Source organism: Nylanderia fulva, unplaced genomic scaffold (genome assembly GCF_048542155.1).
Source record: "Nylanderia fulva isolate GAGA-0341 unplaced genomic scaffold, ASM4854215v1 Scaffold49, whole genome shotgun sequence".
NCBI classification, from domain to species: domain Eukaryota; kingdom Metazoa; phylum Arthropoda; class Insecta; order Hymenoptera; family Formicidae; genus Nylanderia; species Nylanderia fulva.
The window spans coordinates 922,955-947,324 of NW_028190576.1; the positions used below are offsets into that span (position 1 = coordinate 922,955).

Sequence of the window (24,370 nt, forward strand, 5' to 3'; positions counted from 1 at the left end):
CGTTGCAACGAAGAGTCGACTTAACTATATATGCCACGTCGTCGCGCGCAATTAGCGTTAATTGGAATGAGCGTACTTACTGTTAAGCTCTATGACGATGGTAGTGGTGGGTGGCGGCGCTAATTGAGTGTTATTCGCTCGGCAGGACAGCTTGGCGTGATGATGCCTCCTTGTGAGAACCTTCACAGTCACGTTGCTGATGGTTACAACGTTGATCTCCCCATTCGGACCATGTGTCTCTCGAATTTCAGTGGACGCAGGAATGTTCTGCGACTCCAGATACCAAGAGACCTGCGGTCTTGGCTTGCCTACGCATGTATCAAGTGAAAATAGAATTAGAAAAGTATAATGAAAAAAGTCAAATGCGCGCGCTGCATTAACATCGTCAAGTTTTTACTATTCAATATTTAATTATGTCTAAAAATCGAAATACGAAATTATAATAACCGTAAAATCAATGGCACACAATTTTTAGATGTATCGTAAAAAATTAGAACATTTAATTAATATATGTAAAAAAATGGATTAAAGACTGATTGTATCAAGTGAAAAATATATATATAATTTTTAATATAGAGTTCTAAATATTTACAAGTTTTTACTATTCAATATTTAATTATGTCTAAAAATCGAAATACGAAATTATAATAATAACCGTAAAATCAATGGCGCACAATTTTTAGATGTGTCGTAAAAAATTTAAACATTTAATTAATATATATGTAAAAAAATGGATTAAAGACTGATTGTATCAAGTGAAAAATATATATATATATAATTTTTAATACAGAGTTCTAAATATTTATCACTATATCAAAATCATTAACTCAAATTAATTATAAATACCGAGGACAAATATTCCCCGTTTACGTTGAAGTATTGATGGGATTTAGGAGAAAAAGCTTTTGTCAAATGTCAATTAGCGGTTCGACAAGCTTGTCGTACGACTGTAACATCGAAACCGATGCTGAAAAGGATCGGAATGCGGGACGTATCGGAACTGGCAGGATGATGACGCCTGCCAATTACTCATTACTTCTCCGCCAATGAGCCAGTTGACAGCGAGGGTAATTCGAGTGGCTCGTCTCCCGAGGGTCGCGTCGTGGATGTCGCCGTCAATCACGAAGGCGGACGGGCCTCGTTCGGTCGAAGCAACGGCACAAAGGTAGACACTCCACGTCTCCCATTCTCGAGAGACTTATCTATCTACCTGTGGCTCACCGTCGCCGACTGTTACGGCTAATTATGACGAAAGGAGACCACGAAAGCGTGTACTTCCGGGATAGATCCCTCGCACGTCGCTTTAATGGCGTTGCGCTAATTTACTGCTGACTAATTAGCAAGGTACACTTGTCGTCTGGGGATGTAAGGAAGCTGGTAAATTATCAGACCAGGGCGAATTATCTGCCGCGAACGGCGATTGTAAACAGGAGAAGGGACGACAAACCGGTTCCGACCATTCAGCGGGCTTTGTATATTTGATGTAAGTTAGGGATTATTTTCCCCCAATAATTCGAATTAGAGTGTCTCGAAACTTGCACATTAATATAACTCACACGCGCAATTATTTTAGATTTATTATTTCTTTTATATTTTTATTGGGGTAAATGTTTACATCACCAATTTTTCTCGTACGTCTTTAATATAAATTTCGCAATTTGTATATAAAATCTGAACTTTTTTTTTAAATAGTGCTTTTTTATGTCTTCTGACTTTTTGAAGATTTTACACTATTAATTTCAAGTGTTAATTTAATATGCAGATATAATGCTTGAAAAGAGAAAGAATTTGCAAAACTATTGAAAGCAAATGCGAGGGTAAAACTTGTGAGAATCCTTGTTTTCAATGATCTCTTCATTTCAATTCTACAGACGTCTTGCAGCGTACAGTATCATTATACAAACAGCAACAACGCGTATCATCGAACACTACACGATATTAACGGATACCCATTCCTGATCAACAGTTATTCTAGATGAACCATCTGTCTATCTAGTTCAGAGACGGCTGTCTATGTTCCAGTTGTCTACATAGATACCCAATCAAAGATACGTCTGTACATTACGTATACATCTTGTCGAAAGCCGCGATCGTTGATGTTGATAGTTAACTAGAATAGGTAGTTGTAATTAGATGTAGCTATTTGCTCGTTTAGAGATCTACATTAATAATCCGGAGACTTGCATTTGCATAGTCAGGACCTGAAGTGCAATGTTAGTGTCCTGATGCAACGCGTTTAATTAAATATTTCGACAACAACGCATTTCCTCTTTTATGAGTTTTTTTAATAAATACAAATGTAAAATATTATAAAAGCTTTTCCGCGGTTTAATTCTCGAAACTATAGATGCGTGACAAAATTGTATTATATTGTCTTTCAAGTTTGATTAAAGTCTATCTAAAAAAAAATTAATTTGAGATTTGCGTGTTAAATTCTCATAAATAAGAATAAACACATATTTAAAAAGAGATTTAAAGCAAAATTAAAATAATTGTTAACTCTCAAAATGTTTATATAAAAATGTTATACATATATATATATGCGCGTTGCGCACATCAAAATTTCGCATTTTTGCGTGACGCAGAATGCTGACGGAGCTTAATCTGCATTTACCTGCAATGTTACAACAACTGCAAATGTTTGTTTTCGCGCTGTTCTTAATGCGCGAGTGACATGGATTTGCGTATTTTGCGAGACAAGCTTTACTGAAGCATAAAATAATTTATCAGATGCAGATTATATGAGTAAACATAACTGCCGGAAGTACGAAAAGAAACAAACAGATAATCCTACACGCGCGTTATAGCGAGACGCGTATTATCTACAATCGCGTTAATTTCTCGAGCACAATGCGCTGGAATCGCATTAATTTCCCGGGCTACACGTTCATTAAACAATAACCAGGAAATGAACAAGAGGCTTCCCCGCACCCACCGTCGCGAAATCGAAGTTATCCTGCGCGTTCAGGAAACGCGTCTGTTGCGTTGGATGACCCGAGGGAAGCTTCTAATTAATGTGCGCAATTAAAGTAGCACAAATATATGCATTTCAGATATTGATACGAAAAAAAGGAACACCTGGTATATATTTCTGAACGCATAACTTATACACAGAAAAAACAGTATCCTTGAAAGAATGCAAATATGCCTTGATTCAAGTATATTTTATTCTTATAATAGCGGCAAATATAAATAATTTTGGATAAAGGATAATTTATTTTTGAAATAAAGTGCAAAATATTCTTGGTTGAAGCTGAAATTTACTTATAAATATTGCAAGGACAAGTGACAAGTGAGCATCGGATATAAGCGGTACGTTCAAGTATATATAATAATTTTTAGTTCAAATGTGACTAAGTTTGTTTTTACCATATGCGATTTTTAAAACAAGAATATATCTTAAGGATAAAATATACTTTACACAAACTTATTTATTATTAAGGCAAATGAAAATTTGTGATTACAAAGAGCATTCTATGCTTAAATCAATCAAATAGCGTTCAAGAATAAAAATATACTTGAATCAAGGATTCCTTTTTTTCTGTGTATCGCTTCTATAAATTTTTCGCATCACGAATTTTTATCTTATTTGTTGATTTTCCTGCCGCACATCTTTCGTATTACATAAATATTACATAAACTTATTACACACATATAACTTATTTATACGCAGAGTTATACATTATTAAAATCCATCAAGCTTTCTACGCGCAGAGAAATGTAAAAAAAATCATCTGCGATCTAGCCGAGTTTTTGTTCAAATCCAAAAGCACATTACTCGATGAATTTGATTTGCAAGAAAATTGTGTTTATCGCGGATTGATATTCAGGAACGCCGTCTCGTGCGTTTGCAACTTCCCTCCTGTCGCGACAATTCCGACAATACCACTGCGCGATAACCAAGCCATTTTCCTTCCCTCCCTCAAAAAGGGAACGATAATAAGCGTTCATTAAGTTCTACACTATAATTAATTCCGCTACTGTTTCCATTGTTTCCCGCGGGATAATTCCCCGCGTCGCCCCGCAGGATACAAATATATATCCTGCTGGCGGTATCTCTCGGAGAGCTTTTCCCTATCCGCTTCCTCGCTTTAAAGCGCGCCTCGCGGTCGTAAATGTATGAAATACGATGCATACTGCGCGACTATAAATTCTTTTTCGACGAGGAAAATATCGAGACACTTGTTATAACCATTTCCAGAATTATGCGTAATTAAAAATTGAAAGCTTCCGTCGAATTTAATTTCGCCCGAAACTTTCATTTCTCTTAACGTTTTTCAAATAAAAAAAATTATTACACGAACGAATTTATTTTAATTTTTGTCTGTTATTTAATATGTTATACTTTCTTTCACAAATAAATTACTAATTGATAGAATTTAATTAGCTCTTATTGCCTTTTAATTGTTGATTAATTTTTTAAAGAGCTTTTACAAATTATAAAAAAAATTATTGTTATTTAGAAATAGAATTTGAATATACATAAATATTCTTGCTGCAAAATACGACCGCTTTAAGTTGCATTTATACGTGGCGAATAATAAAGCGGTGCGGCTATTATTGCAGCTTATTATGAGTTTTGTTAGGCGCCCAATCGCGTCGCGTATTAAAAGTCAGAAAAGCTCGCGTATTATAAAAGTCGCTGCGAACTAAACTCATTACCGTATCGTACTTACTCTTGTCGCGGTACTTACCACCGTGGCGCATTTTTATGATGTTACGCCGTTTTAAACACACCGTTATCGTATAAACACATCGTCGTCGCAATCCTCCGACTTTCGTTAAAGAAACTTAAAAGGAATTAGTATATATATCTGCATGGATATATATACGTTTATAATGCGACATCCGTTTTACGATCTTATTTTATACTTTCAGCCAGCAATTCCTCCGTTAAACAAATTTTACGCGATGTCGTAAGCAATCACGATTAAAGGCAAACAATCGTACACGTTAATGTGGATCACAAAGTTCTTGTTATATATATATATATATATATATATAGAACCGATAAACAAATAATTCCATAATAAACCATCAATTTAATAAAAGGGTAGTAAAATTGTAGCGATATTAAATCGCGCCGCTCTGAGTATCGATTAAACTTTAATCGATAACCACGAATTCAATCGAGCCTCAATCGGCACACAAGAAAGTAATAAATGCTCTCGCGAACTCGCCAATCTCCTTATAATATAGTTTGAAATTCAGATTTTTCTTATATATATATATATACGAGTAAAAATAGATTTTTCGAGCCATGTAAAGGAGTATAATCAGCATACGCGCGAATGCATATCTTTAGAATAATATACGAAGAACGGAATAAAAATGCATTGCGACGCATCGCGAGACGAAAAGGGTGAATGAAGAACGCGAAACAGGGGGATGGTGCAGTTATAGCTGCCGGTCGTGTTAAAAACAAACATTTCCCTGACCAACGCGCTGTGACGCTGTAAAATTGCATTCGAGGCACAACGCCGACACCGACAATGCAGCAGCAGCGGCGGACAGGGGCTAGTCAGGGATGAGGTTGTAGTGAAAATACACGGTGTATTGTGCGGTAACAATACGCGACAGAATGAGCGGTCGCCCCGCTTTTCGAAGAATATATCCACGGCCGAAACGCGCAGTCAGAGTTTTAAACGCGCGAGGTCGCGCGCGCGTTTATGCGACGTATGCGAGTGCTCGAAATATACGAGTAAAACCGGGTCAATTATTTTCAACAACCGTGTCGAATTGACAAGGACCGCCGATGAGCACAAGAGCGACGTGATTGGAGAAAGAAAACGCGGAAGTATGCCGAACTTCGTGTCGCGATTTGCGCCGGATTCTGGCAGCGGCGCCGAAAGAATCGGTCTTTATGTCGAAAAAGTTTTTTTTTTTTTTTTTTTTTTTTGGACGGAGCTTTTATTTATTTAAAACAATTGTGACTGATTGTTGTTGCAAATTGAGTTCCAGAAAAACCGCGTTTATTGTTCGCGCGCAAGATTTGTGAATGGAAATTTTTTCCAATGTTTGCGCGGAAAAATTTATATTTACGTCAGGTAATATTAAAAAAATTAAATATCTCTTAAATTTAACAAATATTTGCGCTAACAGACAGCTAAATAAAAAATAGAATTCTTTGTTAATACATCATGTTCATTATTGAAATTACAAAAGATTAAAAGAGAATCAAAGTCATAATATGTGATGTAATAAATATGTGAAATGAGAAAATCAGATCGCTTTGCTGAAAATATACGCGGAATAATACATTGTTCAAATTTGATATTTTCATGTAATTGCGTAACATTAAATATACTTAAAGACACGATGGAAAATTAAATATAAAGTACAAAATATAAATTTATACTGGTTAAATATAAAGTTTCCTTTTTTATAAAGCGTTTGCAGAATGCAAATCTACAAGCATCATCGCGCAGTAGTTTCCTTCAGTGTACTCTTGGTCTAAAGTTCTATTGATATTAGGAATTACAGTCAATGCGTTATGGAGTTTGAATTTCTGCAAGATACACTGCGTGAATTTCTCAGTCCCAACCATTTCCAACCTCAAAGCGGAAGGAAAGAAGCATTACCGCTAAGAATCGTAAATATGAAAGCACGAATCTCTAACGAAGCTCGAGTTACTACAAACTTTGCCACTCAAAAGGCGCGCGTAAAATAGAAAATATTAATAGTCAATTTATTTGCAAAGTTTCGTTCTTTCGTATTTCAAGAGAAGAATAATTTCATGAATAAAATAATAAAATTATTTCGCTTCAACACGTGCTACAGAAATAAAAATTTAATTTTAGAAAGATAGTTTGCTTCAATATATATGTTAAATATATTAAAATATATTAATAAATGTATTAGGAAAAAAATTAAACTAGGAAATAATTTTTTTTTAACTTTAAATAATGCGTTTAGCAATAGGAATATTTTTTACACGGATTGCGAGGATGTCGACGAGGTCAGCTTGTATGAGATGTGTTTTGCAGAATTTTATGTCACAATAAAATAAATTAAAACCCATCGTTGCTGGTATCCTCTTGCAAACCAAGAATATTCCATGATACAGACTGTTACAAAATTACAAAATCTAAAATGTGTTTGAAAAAATAGTATATCATATCCTGTTGGTATCTTTAGCCTTTAATTTTCATATAATTAATTTAAAATACAATTAAATTTTAATTATAAAGTACTTAATGAAATTTTAATTATAAAATATTTTTAGTTATAAACATTTTTTAATATAATTAAAATTGAAATAATAATATAATTATTTTCTGATATTGAAAACAAACATATAATGAAGAATGCAATCATATTTATAATCCCAAAAGATTCACCCGCGTTTAATAATGTCACACGTCCATACTCGATATCTACATTCAGAACTAAAACAAGTAATGAGACTAGCCTTTAATAATCACCGACACGTGTCGAGCGACGCATTTCATTTGTGTTTCGTGAAACTCCTCGCGAAAAATAACGTATATTATATGTATGTACGCGCTTTTGAAACGCCGTGTACGAAGCGAACAGAAAGTTTCGCTTTGCATATGCACAACCTGGTGTACGGTGAACAGAGAGAAGAGCGTCACGTCGGATTTTATCCCGCATTGCCGTTCTTCCGAGCTGTCCGCCGCGTTTTGTGTCCGACTCGCTTCGCGTTGCACCCAACAACTATACTCGCGATCTCGCAGGCTCTCTCTCTCTCTTTCTCTCTCTGCGTTGCTTGTTGTGCGTGTCGTAAAGTGCCGCTCGAAGTGTCGGAAGTGCATTGTACGAGACGGACGTGTCAGTCCGTTCCGGTCTAGCTATCGATGACGCGAATGCGAGAAAGCAAGAAAGAAAGAGAGAAAAAATTGTGCATTTTAGAATTTTTACTGCCAATTTTTACTGTCGCGTGAATGTGTTACTATATAAGTAACTATATATTATTCTGTATTCGAGCGTTTCCGCACACACGATCTGAAATTGAAGATTAAAAATGCACATAGACGATACCCGAGTAATCAATTTGTAAAACAATTACGTTTTCGTACCGTTGTGCGAAACGTGACGCCTTTCCGTTCTTTCGAATACTCCGGCTTTATACCTCTCTGGTTTTTGTACCTTCTCTCTCAGATGCATTTCTTTTTGCAAACGGTAACAAGGAACAATCTCTCTTTTTATGCTAGTTCCATATTCGCGTCTAAAGATAGTGACATTAAGGAAGACGGAAGGCAATTTACGTCAGTAATAGGACAATGCACAAACAGATACTCGACATACCAACTGTATCCCGTAATAAGGACAATTATGTTAAATATATGATAATACGCTTTCATATGAGATACCTTTTGCACAAAATTACATTTATATAATAGATTCGACACGTAATAAACTATGTAATTAAAATTACAATTTGTATCATACATTGCATGAAAATGCAAAATATTTTGTTCTAATTGAGAGAAGATACCAATTATAAAGTTGTTCGAGAAATTTATACGAAATTAATCATATATACATATATGTATACATATAAAATTATTAAAAATAATTTTACTAAAAATAATTATCTAATGTACAGCATACAAGGCACAATTTCATCTCGAAATTCAGTAAATAACAAGAAAATGTAAGAAAAAATCTTGCTTTACTCAGTGAATTCGTGGTTTCAGGTCAGTCAAATATGTTGCATTATAGTTTTCCCAAGAGAGAATCATCCTCGGGGACAACTAAGTAATGATTATTCGGAACGACGAATAATATCCGGGCACGAGTTCGATAGCGAGAACGAACGTTCGAATCGTTATATCTGAAAAGCTCGTCCACAAACTGCAAAATGCGAAGAGTTAGGAAGCTGCATTCGACCCAAGGTGCACTAATCCCGGCTTCACATTGATAGGATTTTTATTTCTCGCTCCGACGTTGCTTCCGTAGTTCAATAAATCAATTATATGCCAACCTCGTGCGCTGTGCTAAATCATTTTCCGCGAGTAATACCTCGATTACGGAATTCAAAGAATCGATTACTTGTAATTCAAAGAACTCGAGACGTGAATAAAAACGGTGGTTGATCGTTAAAGTTAAAACTGCGCTTATCCTTTCGTATTCATCAATGCGAAAGTTTGTGTCGTTTGTGTATTGTCTACTTCCTAAAATTATTTCGCGTATATTAATTATCCAAGCTTTCATTGTACTAGCGTTATTATTACAGTTACTTTCTTTTTTATTATAATAAATAAATTATTTTTATATTTCTTATTATAATAAAAAAATAAATATAATATAATAAATTTTATTATAATAAATGATATATCACTATATTTTAATATTACTACAGGGTGTCCCATAGGAAATTGCTGAAACTAATCAGCTGTCATTTTTTAATGCATGCAGTTATTGAGAAAACAAAAATTGTCTTGGACAGAGAAAAGTCTGCAGTTTTTAATGGATATAAATCAAATATTTGTATAATAGTTTATTTTATTGATAAAAAGTAATAAAAAAAGTGCTAATAATTACATAAAATTACATAAACTAATGATAAATATTTTCAACAGTGCCAGATTTAATAGCAGCTATTAAAAGGATCATCAATAACATTAAAAATGACATGTCAGAAAAAGTTTTTACGAGTTTTTAAAAAAAGAACAGAATTAGCACTTTTTTCATTACTTTTTTTCAATAAACTAAACTGACATACAAACATTTTATTTATATCAATTAAAAATTGTAGACTTTCCTCTTTTTAACACAATTTTTGTTTTCTCAATAACTGCATGCATTAAAAGATGACAGCTGATCAGTTTCAGCAATTGTCTATGGGATACCCTGTAAAATAATTAGTATATACAGATATAACCTTGCAAAACGATTCGTATTAACGTGTGAAATTGCACACACGGTACGATCAGTATCGACAAAATTCTTTTCAAAGGCAAAATTTCACAAAATACCGATTTATTGATATCGTCGATGAAAGCCGTTAATTCCCCAAAACACAGGGAATTAATAACCATTGGGAGCATCGCGAAACGATTATTATTCGGGCGGAATACTTCACGAGCGCGATATATCTTCGTAATGACAATTTTGGTATTCCGCGCAGCGCGTTATTCCGCGGCGTTTTATTTCCTTTTGTATATATATCCGATGCGATTTTCCCGCGTACATTTCGCGCATCGACGTTCGCCCAAAATCCCACGAACTAAGCCGCAAAAAATACTCGCGTTTCTCTTCGGGGCCATCCTCCCTTACAAACTTTTCCTCCCTCCCTTAATGTGTGCGCGAATTGCCACAGCGGCGGCGAACGATGCATTATGAAATTGGCGTATTATATATTTCATGACGCAGGTGTTAAATGCGAGTCGACGCTAATATGCACGCGTACGCGGACGCTTTTGCCCGGTTCAGGTTGAAAGAGGTTTTCGTGTTGTCTGCAAAAAACCAGGCGTAATTACCGCGCGCTCATTGACGCTGCAAGGAAAATAAGCTCACAAAAGTGCAATCTGCAGCTTTTACCGTGACAAATATTTGCACAAGCGCCATAAATATGTACATATGTGAGTGCATATATATCTTGTTTGGCCGAATGAATATATAATATTAATGTATGTAATGATGTGGCTATATGCACATAAAACTGTTATTTTATGTTCAATTAAATTTGTTTAAATGTAGGATTTAAATCTGCATTTTCTAATTAGCAAAATATTTGATAAATGCAAAGATAATAAAAGGAGAAAAAATTAATTATGCAGAGAATTTTAGTGAAAAAAAAATAAATAAACGAGGTATATACATATGTTAAAAATCAGGAAACAGGGCAAAATTGCGAGGAAGCAACGAGCGGAAAAGCCGTGCAAACAAGTGGCGCTCTGGATTTCTCGACGAATGAAAAATACGAGCAATCAGCTGTTCCCGAAGAGATCAGTAGAGTAAGGGCAAAGTGAGTTTTCCTACTAGAAATAAAAAGAAAGAGAGAAAGATGAAAAAAAAAAAAAAAAAAAACGTAATACGAAAAGGGACGGAAATATAAATGCGCCGAAAGTTCTCTCATCGCATCTTCTGCCTGAAGTCGCGGCGGCGACCCTACTTACTACTTCGCTTCTCCTTTTCTTTACTGTCGCATTTCGTGTCTCGTCACGAAGCTCTTTCCGCCTCGAAGTCATCAGCTACCTGTACGCGTGCATGAAAAACTTTCGAAGCAAGTCGGGCGAAGCGAGCTCGCTTCGTTCTCGTGTGACAAATCACCTGTCCCGAGGAGCCCGTTTCCGCTCGACGCCGAAACGCGGCGAAAGGTGAAATTGCGGCTGCATCTGCAAAAACGCATCGCGCTAGCGACGACTGGGAAATTATACCGTCTCGTTGAAATTTGTGCCGAGTAATTTCACACTCTTTGTGAACGAAAGCTATTTACGTTTCGTTCGTATAATAAATATCCGCGTATAAATTTAGAAAAAAAAATTAACAGAAAGAAGTTTTTATTAACATTTCTCTTGTTTTATAATATAATTAAGTAACAATATACTGATAAATATTTTCTATTTAGCACAAAAAAAAAAAACGTTTCGCAACAAAAACTAAATGAACCGCGCGCAATCTCCCAGGAATCCTCAACAGGACGCAACAATAGGGACGTAATAATAAATAAGAAGCGCATGAGAAAACGCAACAATAGGAGCGTAACAATAAATAGGTAGGCGAGATAGAAAGACGCGAGTGAGCCAGGACGTGCAATACTTTTAAAAATCATTGGCATGTTGCGTAGAATGTGAAGTGCGACTGCAATCGTTGATCCTTGAAATTCTTGAAAAATATCGCGACCGAGTCTTTGAATATTAATAAGTCACGTATATCGGTAAGCTTTTTGTGATAACGTTTTATATTATTATATTGTAATAATCTTGAGACGAAGATTATTTTTATCTCGAAATGGAAAGAATTGAAAATCGAGAGAATTTCTACGATTGCAAATTGAGAATTAGTATTCAAAGGGGACCGAGTATGTTATTGATTCTCGATGATTTCATTTTCCGAGAGAGTTTTTCCTCGAGGTACGTACCAGAATACATAAAAGTACCAGTTTACATAGTGTATATATATATATATATATATATATATATATGTGTGTGTGTGTGTGTATGTATGTATGTATGTATATTCAAAACGGTATCAGTAGATTTTTTGATTACAGAAGCTTAATGAGTATTTCAATAGATGCAGCCGGCGACATCGAGTCGAGCTATTAATTATTTATCCGCCATTTGTTGAAATTCAATAATATCGACACGCGACATACTTTGTCCGCGCGACATGCCATAGTAATCTGGCTCACGGAAAGCATCGAAACATTCTCGGGAAATGAAACTTAGTTCGAAACAATTCGCAATCCCGCGATGGAATCGCGCGAGAGAAGAGGGAGATTGGTGGCTCGTGTTAAACTGGAAATAGTGGCTCGGGCAATGTTAGCGGAGATTGGCACGGATCCAACGGATTCATCGTGCTCTGCACAGCGACGACGAAATCCGAAGTCAACTGTACGTTAATCTTCTGCCAGCGCGCTTTTCATTTTCATCCCGCGCTCTGCTTTCGAGCCTTCCAAGGAAGTTCATTCTCGCCCCGCCATCCATCGACTCTGTTTCGTACTTTTATTAAAGATATCTTTTCATCGCCGTGAGACGGGATTTCAGAAAATTTCACGAGCTAAGAGCTCGTTTAAAATTTTTCAAAGATCTATATTAATATCTCGTGCTCGATAATGAAGATAATCATTAAATAGTTTTGGTCAAACGCTTTTAAAAATCTGTTGATAAATAAGGATGTGCCTTGTATCGTTGAAAGCTAGATGTTTCTATAAATTTCTGAGACGACTTTGGCGAATTTTCAAGAAGTTGATTACACAACAACGTGACGAATTGCGAGGTCATTTCCGCCCTCTTCTTCTTGATATATATTTTTCTCGGATACCAAACTTCTCATCTCTTCCTACATTTACCATTTCCGTAAGACGTTAATATAGAAAGAAATAAAAGTATTCTTACTCCGTTATCAGACTTTTCTCAAGAGGACGGAAAAGAAAAACGTCACCCTCCGAAATTCTCATGTAATATATATTTCGAAGTAAGAAACATCGACATTTTTTCCTCTTCTAATTCTTTAAGGTCGAGTACTCTTTCGTTATCGTTTTAAAATCTTTACTAAAACGAAGAAGTTATATACTGTCTAACTAACTATAGTTTTAAAGCTACTTTCGGAATCAAGATTGTGCTTAAATGAAGTTATTACATATTTATAAAACTTGCTAGTGCAACAATTTAAAATTAAAAGAATCGTGTTCTTTTTTTTTTTCTCTAACGAATAAAAAAGACCCGATACTGTGAAAAGATTAAAGGCGTAGTTATTGCGCGGAAGGGCTTCGACCGCGATAATTTATTTCCGACGACAACGGAAGCGAGCGCACGATTCCTGGTGGGTGCATTGGAACGACGACAGTTTCGGGGAGGATGGAAATTGGCGTAGGTCCAGGATGGATTCGCTCGTTGCGCGAGGCGACACGACGCGACGCCCAGCGTCATCGTCGTCGTCGTCGTCAAATGGATGCCTACCGGAGAAAAAGCGGGCGAGCTCTCTTTTAAGCTTCCCTCGCTCTTACCAGACTCAGATCTAGCGATCCATCTCCCGCTCCCGTTCGCGTCCTTTTCGAGTGCGTTGTGTCGAGGACCCTAAATGGAATTGGCGTCGCGCCCGTGAATATTGTCCCGCGTTTCTTCGACGAGATAGGATTTTTCGTTTCGGCACGCATAACATACGTTTACACCTTCACGTCGTTTTTCTGACAGCGACTCGACGATTTTCAAAGACTCTTAAAAATGCTCAGGAGCCGAAGAGAGAGAGAGAGAGAGAGACCTTTTTTTTTGTCGGCAGAAACCGTCCTCAATTATGTAAAAATTAGTACGTTTTCTTTTTCATCGTGCATAATTAAATAGCAGAAAACGATCGGTTTGTTTCTTTCGAACCTCGGATTTTACCTACCGTAATTTATGTTGGCTTCGGGGCTTTGCGCTAAGCTTCTTGAGTATAGTGAAACTGAGTACAAGACCTTATCGTTAATCTAAATTCAAGAGGGTTTTAATCCTCTCCTGAATTGTAATGCAAGGTATAATTGGAATTGAATATTAAAAAGTTTTACAATGCGATTGTGTGCCTTTTTCGGGATGTTCGTTAAAAGAGATGTTAAAAGCGCGCATAAAGTTATGTTAATGTTAAAGCCAGCACTTACCGCCGTGCACCTCGCAAACCAGGAACAAGTCGGCTCCCTCCGGGTATGCTTCGAGGAGTTTGCTCATGTCTCGCCTTTTCGCATCATAGATTATCGGCTTCGCCGGTGGCACTGTAAACAGAAAGCGAGAAAATATATGAGTGACATGCGCATTTTTCAAATGAATTTTTCTCAAACAATTAGTATAGCCATAGAAAATTGGAAAAAGATATAATTACTTTTTGAGGAACTGATCGACTCATTTTAATATCAAATTAGCTAATTGCAAGAATTATCTAGTTTAATTTTTATGAGGCTGATGTAATAAAATATAATCAAATTAATTTCTTACAAAACTAGATATTAAGTATAAGAAACGGATATAAAAATCGTAATTAAATATATAATAAAAATATAATTTTTGTATTTGTTTCACAAAGAAAATTCACGTGCAAATTAACGTGATAATTAATCGCATATACTTTTGCGTCAAAGAGGCTGTAAGGTGTATATTATATTCCTATATAATATTGTGTTATAATAAGCGGAACAATCACCGAGAAGAAAAAAGAAGGCGAGAAGGTGAAGCAACAGCGGCTGCTTTCACTTGACTGGCGCGAGCATCCAAGCTTTCTTTTTCATCGCCAACTCGGTGCATTCACAGCCGAGGAAGAGGTAAACGCAAACAAGCCGACGGGAATCTCATCCCGATATGTCGTTCGAATGTCGAATGGAAATTGCCTTCGGCTATTGTCGCGACGACGACGACGACTACGACAACAATGCACGCGCTCCATTCGTTCGTGCTTCCTCCTTCCTTCGCGTGGGAAGACGCAGTAAAGCTCGAGGAAAGATCGCGTTCTCGCAGGGAAGACTTTCGCGCGAGAGGGCAAAGCGACACCGATAAAAGCTTTCAGCGTACGGCGAAATATTCCGATTCGGCAACGGCGACACGTGCAACCGTTCCAATCGCGGCCACCTGTGCGGCTGTGTGAGCCAACATCTGAGAAAGGGAGAGAATCGACTCCGCGCGCGCACCTCGAGAGACGGCGGCGCGAGCTGACACGAGGCGCGCACGAAGAGATCCCGTGAGAATCCTTATGTAGATATCGTTGTTTCGCCTCGAGCGAAGTTTACGGTGCCGTCGTGTCGCCGGCGTGACTTGTTTGTTCATATCGTCGACGATCCCGGGCGTACCCGGCCTGTATCCGAAGTATGTAGCGATATTTTCGGTACGTGTTCTATAAAGGCAAACAGAGCTCAGTATTGTCGACCTATGTTCCAAGCTGTGGCAGGAGATACGGCAAATATATGTAGAAAATGTAACGTATGTGATGTACGTATAAGAATTTGACTCGTGACAAACAGTGCATTTATATGCACTAGAAAGTAGCATTTTATTTAAAAATTATTTGTTTATATATGTGGCGTTTTTATATTTTATTATAATAAATTTCCTCCTCCCAGTTTTAATTTCAAAATTTTAAAAAATTATTTTGTTTTAATTGTCCACGCTCAATTAATTATACGTATATATATATATAAAATATAGATCCTTTTTATATATTATTTATTATTATTTTTTATAGTGTTATTGCATATCAAAGAACATAAAAATTAAAATTAATTCGGTTCCTTATAGACTCCTCGACGTACAAAAAAGATATTGTCTCAATAACAATTAAATTAACGACGCGGAAAGAATTCAATAATCGTCAAAGTAATTGCTATCCCTGACGTGCGATATGATCTCCAGTCAGCTCGAATCGATATGCTGAAGAGCGAGAACTTCTCCGGCGGAAAGAAGTGCTCCGTTCCCACGGGATTCTACGGACGAATGTCGTAATCTCGACGGAGATTACGCGAGAGCGGCGCAAGACGACGCTTTAGTGGCGCTAATACCCGGCCCATTCACGGTCTTTTATAGCGACGTTTATCTGAGAGAGATACCTGGAACGCGATTTTTTTCCAACTCCCATTGTCGACCATTGTTACGCTGACAATCGACTTGCTCGCAAAAAGAACTAGAAAGACGTGTCCGATGTCCTATCAACGAGAGTCGCCGGCGTCTGACTTGAAACGCGCTTGTACTATTTGCGCCGACTATTCCTGCGGAAAACTTACAAAAATATTGTCGCAATGTTTGCGACTACCCTTATCACGTTTTGTTTGTTTCTTCCAGAGATTTTTAATAATTATTTTGACACAAATTAACAATTTTTAATTTTATAAAATAAAAACTAAAACAACTTTATATTAATATCTTTTCCTTAATTAGTTGTTTTAATAGGAAACTTGTTTCTTTATATCATCTTGCCATTATTACGCTGATAATCGATTCGCTCGCAAAAAGAATTAGAAAGATGTGTCCAATGTCCTATCAACAAGAGTCGCGGGTGTCTGACTTGAAACGCGCTTGTACTACTTGCGCCAACAATTCCTGCGGAAAACTTACGAAAATATTGTCGCAATGTTTGCAACTATCCTTATCACGTTTTGTTTGTTTCTTCCAGAGATTTTTAATAATTATTTTGACAAGAAATAACAATTTTTAATTTTATAGAATAAAAACTAAAACAACTTTATATTAATAACTTTTTCTCAATTAGTTGTTTTAATAGGAAACTTGTTTCTTTATATCATCTTGCCATTGTTACGCTGATAATCGACTCGCTCGCAAAAAAATTAGAAAGATGTGTCCAATGTCCTATCAACGAGAGTCGCAAGCGTCCGACTCGAAACGCGCTTGTACTACTTGCGCCGACAATTCCTGCGAAAAATCTACGAAAATATAGTCGCAATGTTTGCGAGTACCCTTATCACGTTTTGTTTGTTTCTCCCAGAGATTTTTAATAATTATTTTGACACAAATTAACAATTTTTAATTTTATAGAATAAAAACTAAAACAACTTTATATTAATATCATTTTCTTAATTAGTTGTTTTAATAGGAAACTTGTTTCTTTATATCATCTTGCCATTGTTACGCTGATAATCGACTCGCTCGCAAAAAAAATTAGAAAGATGTGTCCAATGTCCTATCAACGAGAGTCGCGGGTGTCTGACTTGAAACGCGCTTGTACTACTTGCGCCGACAATTCCTGCGGAAAACTTACGAAAATATTGTCGCAATGTTTGCGACTACCCTTATCACGTTTTGTTTGTTTCTTTCAGAGATTTTTAATAATTATTTTGACACAAATTAAAAATTTTTAATTTTATAAAATAAAAACTAAAACAACTTTATATTAATATCTTTTTCTCAATTAGTTGTTTTAATAGGAAACTTGTTTCTTTATATCATCTTGCCATGGTTACGCTGATAATCGACTCGCTCGCAAAAAAATTAGAAAGATGTGTCCAATGTCCTATCAACGAGAGTCGCGGGTGTCTGACTTGAAACGCGCTTGTACTACTTGCGCCGACAATTTCTGCGGAAAACTTACGAAAATATTGTCGCAATGTTTGCGACTACCCTTATCACGTTTTGTTTGTTTCTTCCAGAGATTTTTAATAATTATTTTGACAAGAAATAAAAATTTTTAATTTTATAAATTTAAGAATAAAAAATAAAACAACTTTATATTAATGTCATATTATCTTTTTTTCAATTAGTTGTTTTAATATAAAATTTGTTTGTTTATATCATCTCGCCATTGTTACGCTGATAATCGACTTGCTCGCAAAAAGAACTAGAAAGACGTGTCCGATGTCCTATCAACGAGAGTCGCAAGCGTCCGACTCGAAACGCGCTTGTACTACTTGCGCCGACAATTCCTGCGAAAAATCTACGAAAATATTGTCGCAATGTTTGCGACTACCCTTATCACGTTTTGTTTGTTTCTTCCAGAGATTTTTAATAATTATTTTGACAAGAAATAAAAATTTTTAATTTTATAAATTTAAGAATAAAAAATAAAACAACTTTATATTAATGTCATATTATCTTTTTTTCAATTAGTTGTTTTAATATAAAATTTGTTTGTTTATATCATCTCGCCATTGTTACGCTGATAATCGACTTGCTCGCAAAAAGAACTAGAAAGACGTGTCCGATGTCCTATCAACGAGAGTCGCAAGCGTCCGACTCGAAACGCGCTTGTACTACTTGCGCCGACAATTCCTGCGAAAAATCTACGAAAATATAGTCGCAATGTTTGCGAGTACCCTTATCACGTTTTGTTTGTTTCTCCCAGAGATTTTTAATAATTATTTTGACACAAATTAACAATTTTTAATTTTATAGAATAAAAACTAAAACAACTTTATATTAATATCATTTTCTTAATTAGTTGTTTTAATAGGAAACTTGTTTCTTTATATCATCTTGCCATTGTTACGCTGATAATCGACTCGCTCGCAAAAAAAATTAGAAAGATGTGTCCAATGTCCTATCAACGAGAGTCGCGGGTGTCTGACTTGAAACGCGCTTGTACTACTTGCGCCGACAATTCCTGCGGAAAACTTACGAAAATATTGTCGCAATGTTTGCGACTACCCTTATCACGTTTTGTTTGTTTCTTTCAGAGATTTTTAATAATTATTTTGACACAAATTAAAAATTTTTAATTTTATAAAATAAAAACTAAAACAACTTTATATTAATATCTTTTTCTCAATTAGTTGTTTTAATAGGAAACTTGTTTCTTTATATCATCTTGCCATGGTTACGCTGATAATCGACTCGCTCGCAAAAAAATTAGAAAGATGTGTCCAATGTCCTATCAACGAGAGTCGCGGGTGTCTGACTTGAAACGCGCTTGTACTACTTGCGCCAACAATTCCTGCGGAAAACTTACGAAAATATTGTCGCAATGTTTGCGACTACCCTTATCACGTTTTGTTTGTTTCTTCCAGAGATTTTTAATAATTATTTTGACAAGAAATAAAAATTTTTAATTTTATAAATTTAAGAATAAAAAATAAAACAACTTTATATTAATGTCATATTATCTTTTTTTCAATTAGTTGTTTTAATATAAAATTTGTTTGTTTATATCATCTCGCCATTGTTACGCTGATAATCGACTTGCTCGCAAAAAGAACTAGAAAGACGTGTCCGATGTCCTATCAACGAGAGTCGCAAGCGTCCGACTCGAAACGCGCTTGTACTACTTGCGCCGACAATTCCTGCGAAAAATCTACGAAAATATTGTCGCAATGTTTGCGACTACCCTTATCACGTTTTGTTTGTTTCTTCCAGAGATTTTTAATAATTATTTTGACAAGAAATAAAAATTTTTAATTTTATAAATTTAAGAATAAAAAATAAAACAACTTTATATTAATGTCATATTATCTTTTTTTCAATTAGTTGTTTTAATATAAAATTTGTTTGTTTATATCATCTCGCCATTGTTACGCTGATAATCGACTTGCTCGCAAAAAGAACTAGAAAGACGTGTCCGATGTCCTATCAACGAGAGTCGCAAGCGTCCGACTCGAAACGCGCTTGTACTACTTGCGCCGACAATTCCTGCGAAAAATCTACGAAAATATTGTCGCAATGTTTGCGACTACCCTTATCACGTTTTGTTTGTTTCTTCCAGAGATTTTTAATAATTATTTTGACAAGAAATAAAAATTTTTAATTTTATAAATTTAAGAATAAAAAATAAAACAACTTTATATTAATGTCATATTATCTTTTTTTCAATTAGTTGTTTTAATATAAAATTTGTTTGTTTATATCATCTCGCCATTGTTACGCTGATAATCGACTTGCTCGCAAAAAGAACTCGAAAGACGTGTCCGATGTCCTATCAACGAGAGTCGCAAGCGTCCGACTCGAAACGCGCTTGTACTACTTGCGCCGACAATTCCTGCGAAAAATCTACGAAAATATAGTCGCAATGTTTGCGACTACTCTTATCACGTTTTGTTTGTTTCTTCCAGAGATTTTTAATAATTATTTTGACAAGAAATAACAATTTTTAATTTTATAAATTTAAGAATAAAAAATAAAACAGTTTTATATCATATATTAATATCATGTTAATATCTTTTTTTTTCAATTAGTTGTTTTAATTGGAAATTTGTTTCTTTATTTCAGCTCGCCAATTACTAATTATCGATATTGCGTCATATTTTCCTTATTTGCATTTCTCGATACAAAATACTGCAATGTCATATGCACATAAAAACTTATGAAAATGTTATCGCAATGTTTGCGACTACGTTTATCACGTTTTGTTTGTTTCTTGCAGAGATTTTTAACAATTACCATTTGACAAGAAATTAAAAATGTATAATTTTATAAATTTAAGAATAAAATATAAAACAAATTTCACAATATTGTTTCATATTAATATCTTTTTCACAATTAGTTGTTTTAACACGAAAGTTATTTATTTATCGATATACATGTATCATCTCGCCAATTACTAATTATCGATATTGCGTCATATTTCTTATTTATATTTCCCGAAACAAAATGCTGCAATATATTGTATGCATATAAAAATCGTATTAGTAATAATTTCGCGTTAACCTTCTACGATTAACTACGAAATAAATCCGTCACACGTGCACTAATCCTAATAAATATTCATGACCATTAGTAGTATATACACGTATGAGATATTATCGTATTATTATTCTACTACAGCATTATCGACGCAATCGATCGATACGAGGGTCCGATATCTAAAAAGCCGAGCCTATCGAAATCAAACATTATTTATAACACGACGATAAAGATACTATGTATGTGTAGAGCTTTTCCTCACTTCAATCCCCTGCGATAATCCTCCCTCTCCGTAACCGCTCATTAATCTTCTCGCGTGCGAGATTCATCCTCCGGCCGAGTTTTACATATTTATTATCGTCTCCTCGGCTGTTTTGATATTCGGCCCGTTATGTCGTCGAGCTCGCGGCATCGAAGCCCCGCTAAAACCCGTCTAAAGTCGTACAAAGCACCTCGTACAAAGGCAGCCCAGGGCAAGCCGGGACGCGATCTCGCTTTCTCTTTCTTTTTCCCGGCTCTTCCTCCTCTTTACGTTCCTGGGTATGATTTGCGGGATTTACGTGTCTTTCTCGCGAGAGAAACAGAGAGAGAGAGAGGAAGAGAAAGAGAGAATCGTCTCGTGTGTGGCTCACGTAGATGGAGAGTAAGCCGCCGTGGTACGCACCCGCGAATCCCATTCGGCGTTTCCCGGAATCTCGCGGGTTAGAGAGCCAGTGCACAAAACGAGGCGGTAACATATGCGGACCATGGAACGACCCTCTCTCGCGAGAACTTTTACTGAAATTTCGCTGTACGCCACCGGGGATACCCGCCGGTTGTCTTTGTCGGTTATAAATGGGAGACACGAAGCGGTGCACTTGAAAAGTCGGCGCTTGTTGGTTTCTTTCCCCGGGATCGCGTGTTTCCTGCTTTTCTTTCTTCCTTTCGCCTTTCTTTTTATGGCCCACTGCGAATACGGTTGCGAGTGTTTACCGTGATTTTCCGGAGCGCGCTATTTTCTCCAACTGAAAAACCATCGATATCAATTCTGCCGGCGCAGTTAGCAAAGCTATAAGCTTTTAATTCTTGCCCGCGTTAAAAAATGTATCAAATTTAAAACAGTTCCACTCCCGAACGATAAGATATATATATATATCTCCCTGCTTTTTTTCCCCCGATGAATTCGCATTACGCAATCGCTACCTTTTGGGATCCAAACGGCATCCCAAAGGCATTTAACCATCATCCGGCAAATCAACAGGCCGCCTATGTTAAAAGGGCTCGAGAGGTCGGTCAGAAAATCGAGAAGAATTTATCCGCACAAATCAGCCCCCCATCTCTACCGAGGGTCAGCGTCCGGGAATGAGGATCCGTGGGAGAGGGATCGATGCGCGCGCTTCCGGCCCACGGGACCGAAAATCTCGCTGGACGGGTTTCCAACGACAACGTGTAAACCGTTCGGCCAGCAACACAATGGCGGGCCAGGAGGTCCGACGGAGCGAGGAAAATATATTGCTAATAGGGTTTGCAACACGGCCCGTTAGTCGAGAGTAATGCCTTACCACGAGGGTGGCACACGTTAAGCTCGTTTAACGAACCACACCCTGGCGTCTTCTGCCTCTCTCGCTCGCTCCCTTTCGTCTTTTTTTTTCGCCCTCCTACTCTCTCTCTCTCTCTCTCGCGCGTTCGTGCTTCCGTGGACGTCGATTAGATTTATGGACTTCCATCGTGTGTCACGCGTTCGACCCTCTCGTCGCCGTGCTCTCGTTCGCCGAGGGATTTCAGCCTGCAGCCGCGATAACCGCACGTGACCGTTTCGAGTCTCTCGATTAGGGAGGTATTCTTCTTCGCGAATCGAACGAAGCGGATTGCACGTCGCTTTTGCGCGCCTTCGCTGAGTTATTACCGTCCGATGCACTTTCAGACTCGAGTAACCGTGAACGTTCTTATAATTTCGTTATCTCACGCTGTTGTAGAAATAAATTATTATCTCATTCTCGGTTTCTCTCTCTTTCGTTTTAGTTTAGCTACGCTATTGCAAAAGTTATTATATACATATATTTAAGCGAGAACATAATATGCATTAGAGTGCATTAGAGTGTTGTTTGCGTGAATATACTGCGCAAAACATCATGTCGAGAGTTGCATAGAATACATAGGTCATAAAACTACGCGGAAGAGGATTTTGTTGATGTGCCTCGAGTCTCGTCACGTTCGACAGGTGCTTTGTTTGAATGCCTCGGAGTGCTAACGTTCTGTTTTGCTCCTTATTTCGTCGTCCTGACGACGGCAGCGTGTTTAACGTCGCGTATGTTGCGCGCAAACATTGGATGCATAATATGGAACTATAATATATTGTATATGCAAGATCTCTCTTGTGAACTATATTTTCCCTAGCATGTAAATTCTCTGCATGATAAACGAAGAAAAAAATTGCTCGGGACTTGAGCGTGTAATAAGAAACGATAGAAATTTAAACCCTATTAACTTTCTAATATGCTTTGAGCTGAAAATACGGTTTTTAAATATTTATATAAAATTTGTTCATTATGCAAACAAATTTAAAAAGACATAGACTCGTCGAGATTTTTTACTATATGCATTAAACTTGTCAGGGCGTCTCTTTGTGTGTACCGTTAACATAAAAAATTTTATTATTCTAACCTAATTTATAGTGTAATTTACACTGTATTTTTCACGTGATAATTATATCGCGAGTTAAACTAGTTATTTATTTATTATATTTCAAGTAAACTAGATGCAAAATAGCGCGTCGATATAAATTAGTTTACTATTAAAATCCAATCGTTGAGATAGCGGCGCTTGTTCACAATCTCGGTATGAACCCTTATGAACCCTTGTGAACTCTGATGAACCCTTGCGAGAGGGTTATTTTGCCCGGCTTATTTGTACAGAATTTAGATAACAAACATGTTTGATCCTCGACACCTTACGATGTCCTAGATACGCTTGCGCATACGCAGCTGTATTCGTGTATAATATGTGTATCGAGATGTGAGATGCATCCATCTCTTTCTCACCCTAAGCCGGATGCACCATTTGCGGGATATTCTGCGACGCTATCGACGCAAGACGTGCTCGGGCGTGCACATCCTTTCTCCCAGTTACCCTTTTACGGGCGCATCCGCTATAGATTCAAAGGCATCTGTCTATCTCTGCAAACTACGAGACCCACCGGCGCGTCGTGACCGTCCAACTGAGTTAGACAATTACTATAACTCAGCCAACGGCACGTCACGCTTTTCCTTTTTCTTCGCCTCGTTTGACGTCGCTTGTCCGTGTGGGCCACGACTGATCCAATCCTAGCCGAGGGACGTCATTTTTCTAAAACACGAACTTGTGGACCGAAACTTGCGACGTCTTGCACATTTTAAGCCATTCGCACGCTTCAAAGCGTTCTTTTTTCCCTTAATATTTTCAAGAAACAGTTGGCGCAATATTTTTCATATTTATATTATAAAGATCTATCTAATAATATTAATAAAACAATTAAATAGAAAAATATTATATATAGACATTCAATTAGGAAAATTAATAGTAGTTTCGAATGTGAACATTTCGGGAAATACGTACAAGATCTAAAATTGTAATTCCTTTTTTTTGATCGATTAATTATTAAAAGCTTTATTCTAATTTTGTATTTTAAATTAAAAATTTAA

General features: G+C 36.6%; 1 protein-coding gene and 1 long non-coding RNA gene across 4 annotated transcripts in view; one reads left to right on the top strand and one right to left on the bottom strand.

The window, feature by feature from the left end:
- LOC146721384 (uncharacterized) overlaps positions 1 to 24,370 on the top strand; it is a 214,413-nt gene that overhangs the window by 106,386 nt on the left and 83,657 nt on the right. The window lies entirely within an intron of this gene.
- Positions 1 to 24,370, bottom strand: part of LOC114940071 (nephrin) — a 210,374-nt gene that overhangs the window by 100,657 nt on the left and 85,347 nt on the right. For both annotated transcript variants that reach the window (XM_029314553.2, XM_085486892.1), the window contains exons 5-6: positions 14,267 to 14,377; positions 81 to 308 (exon numbers count right to left, since the gene is read on the bottom strand). In XM_029314553.2, coding sequence (XP_029170386.2) covers positions 81 to 308; positions 14,267 to 14,377 — 339 coding nt within the window. The remainder of the gene's footprint in view (positions 1 to 80; positions 309 to 14,266; positions 14,378 to 24,370) is intronic.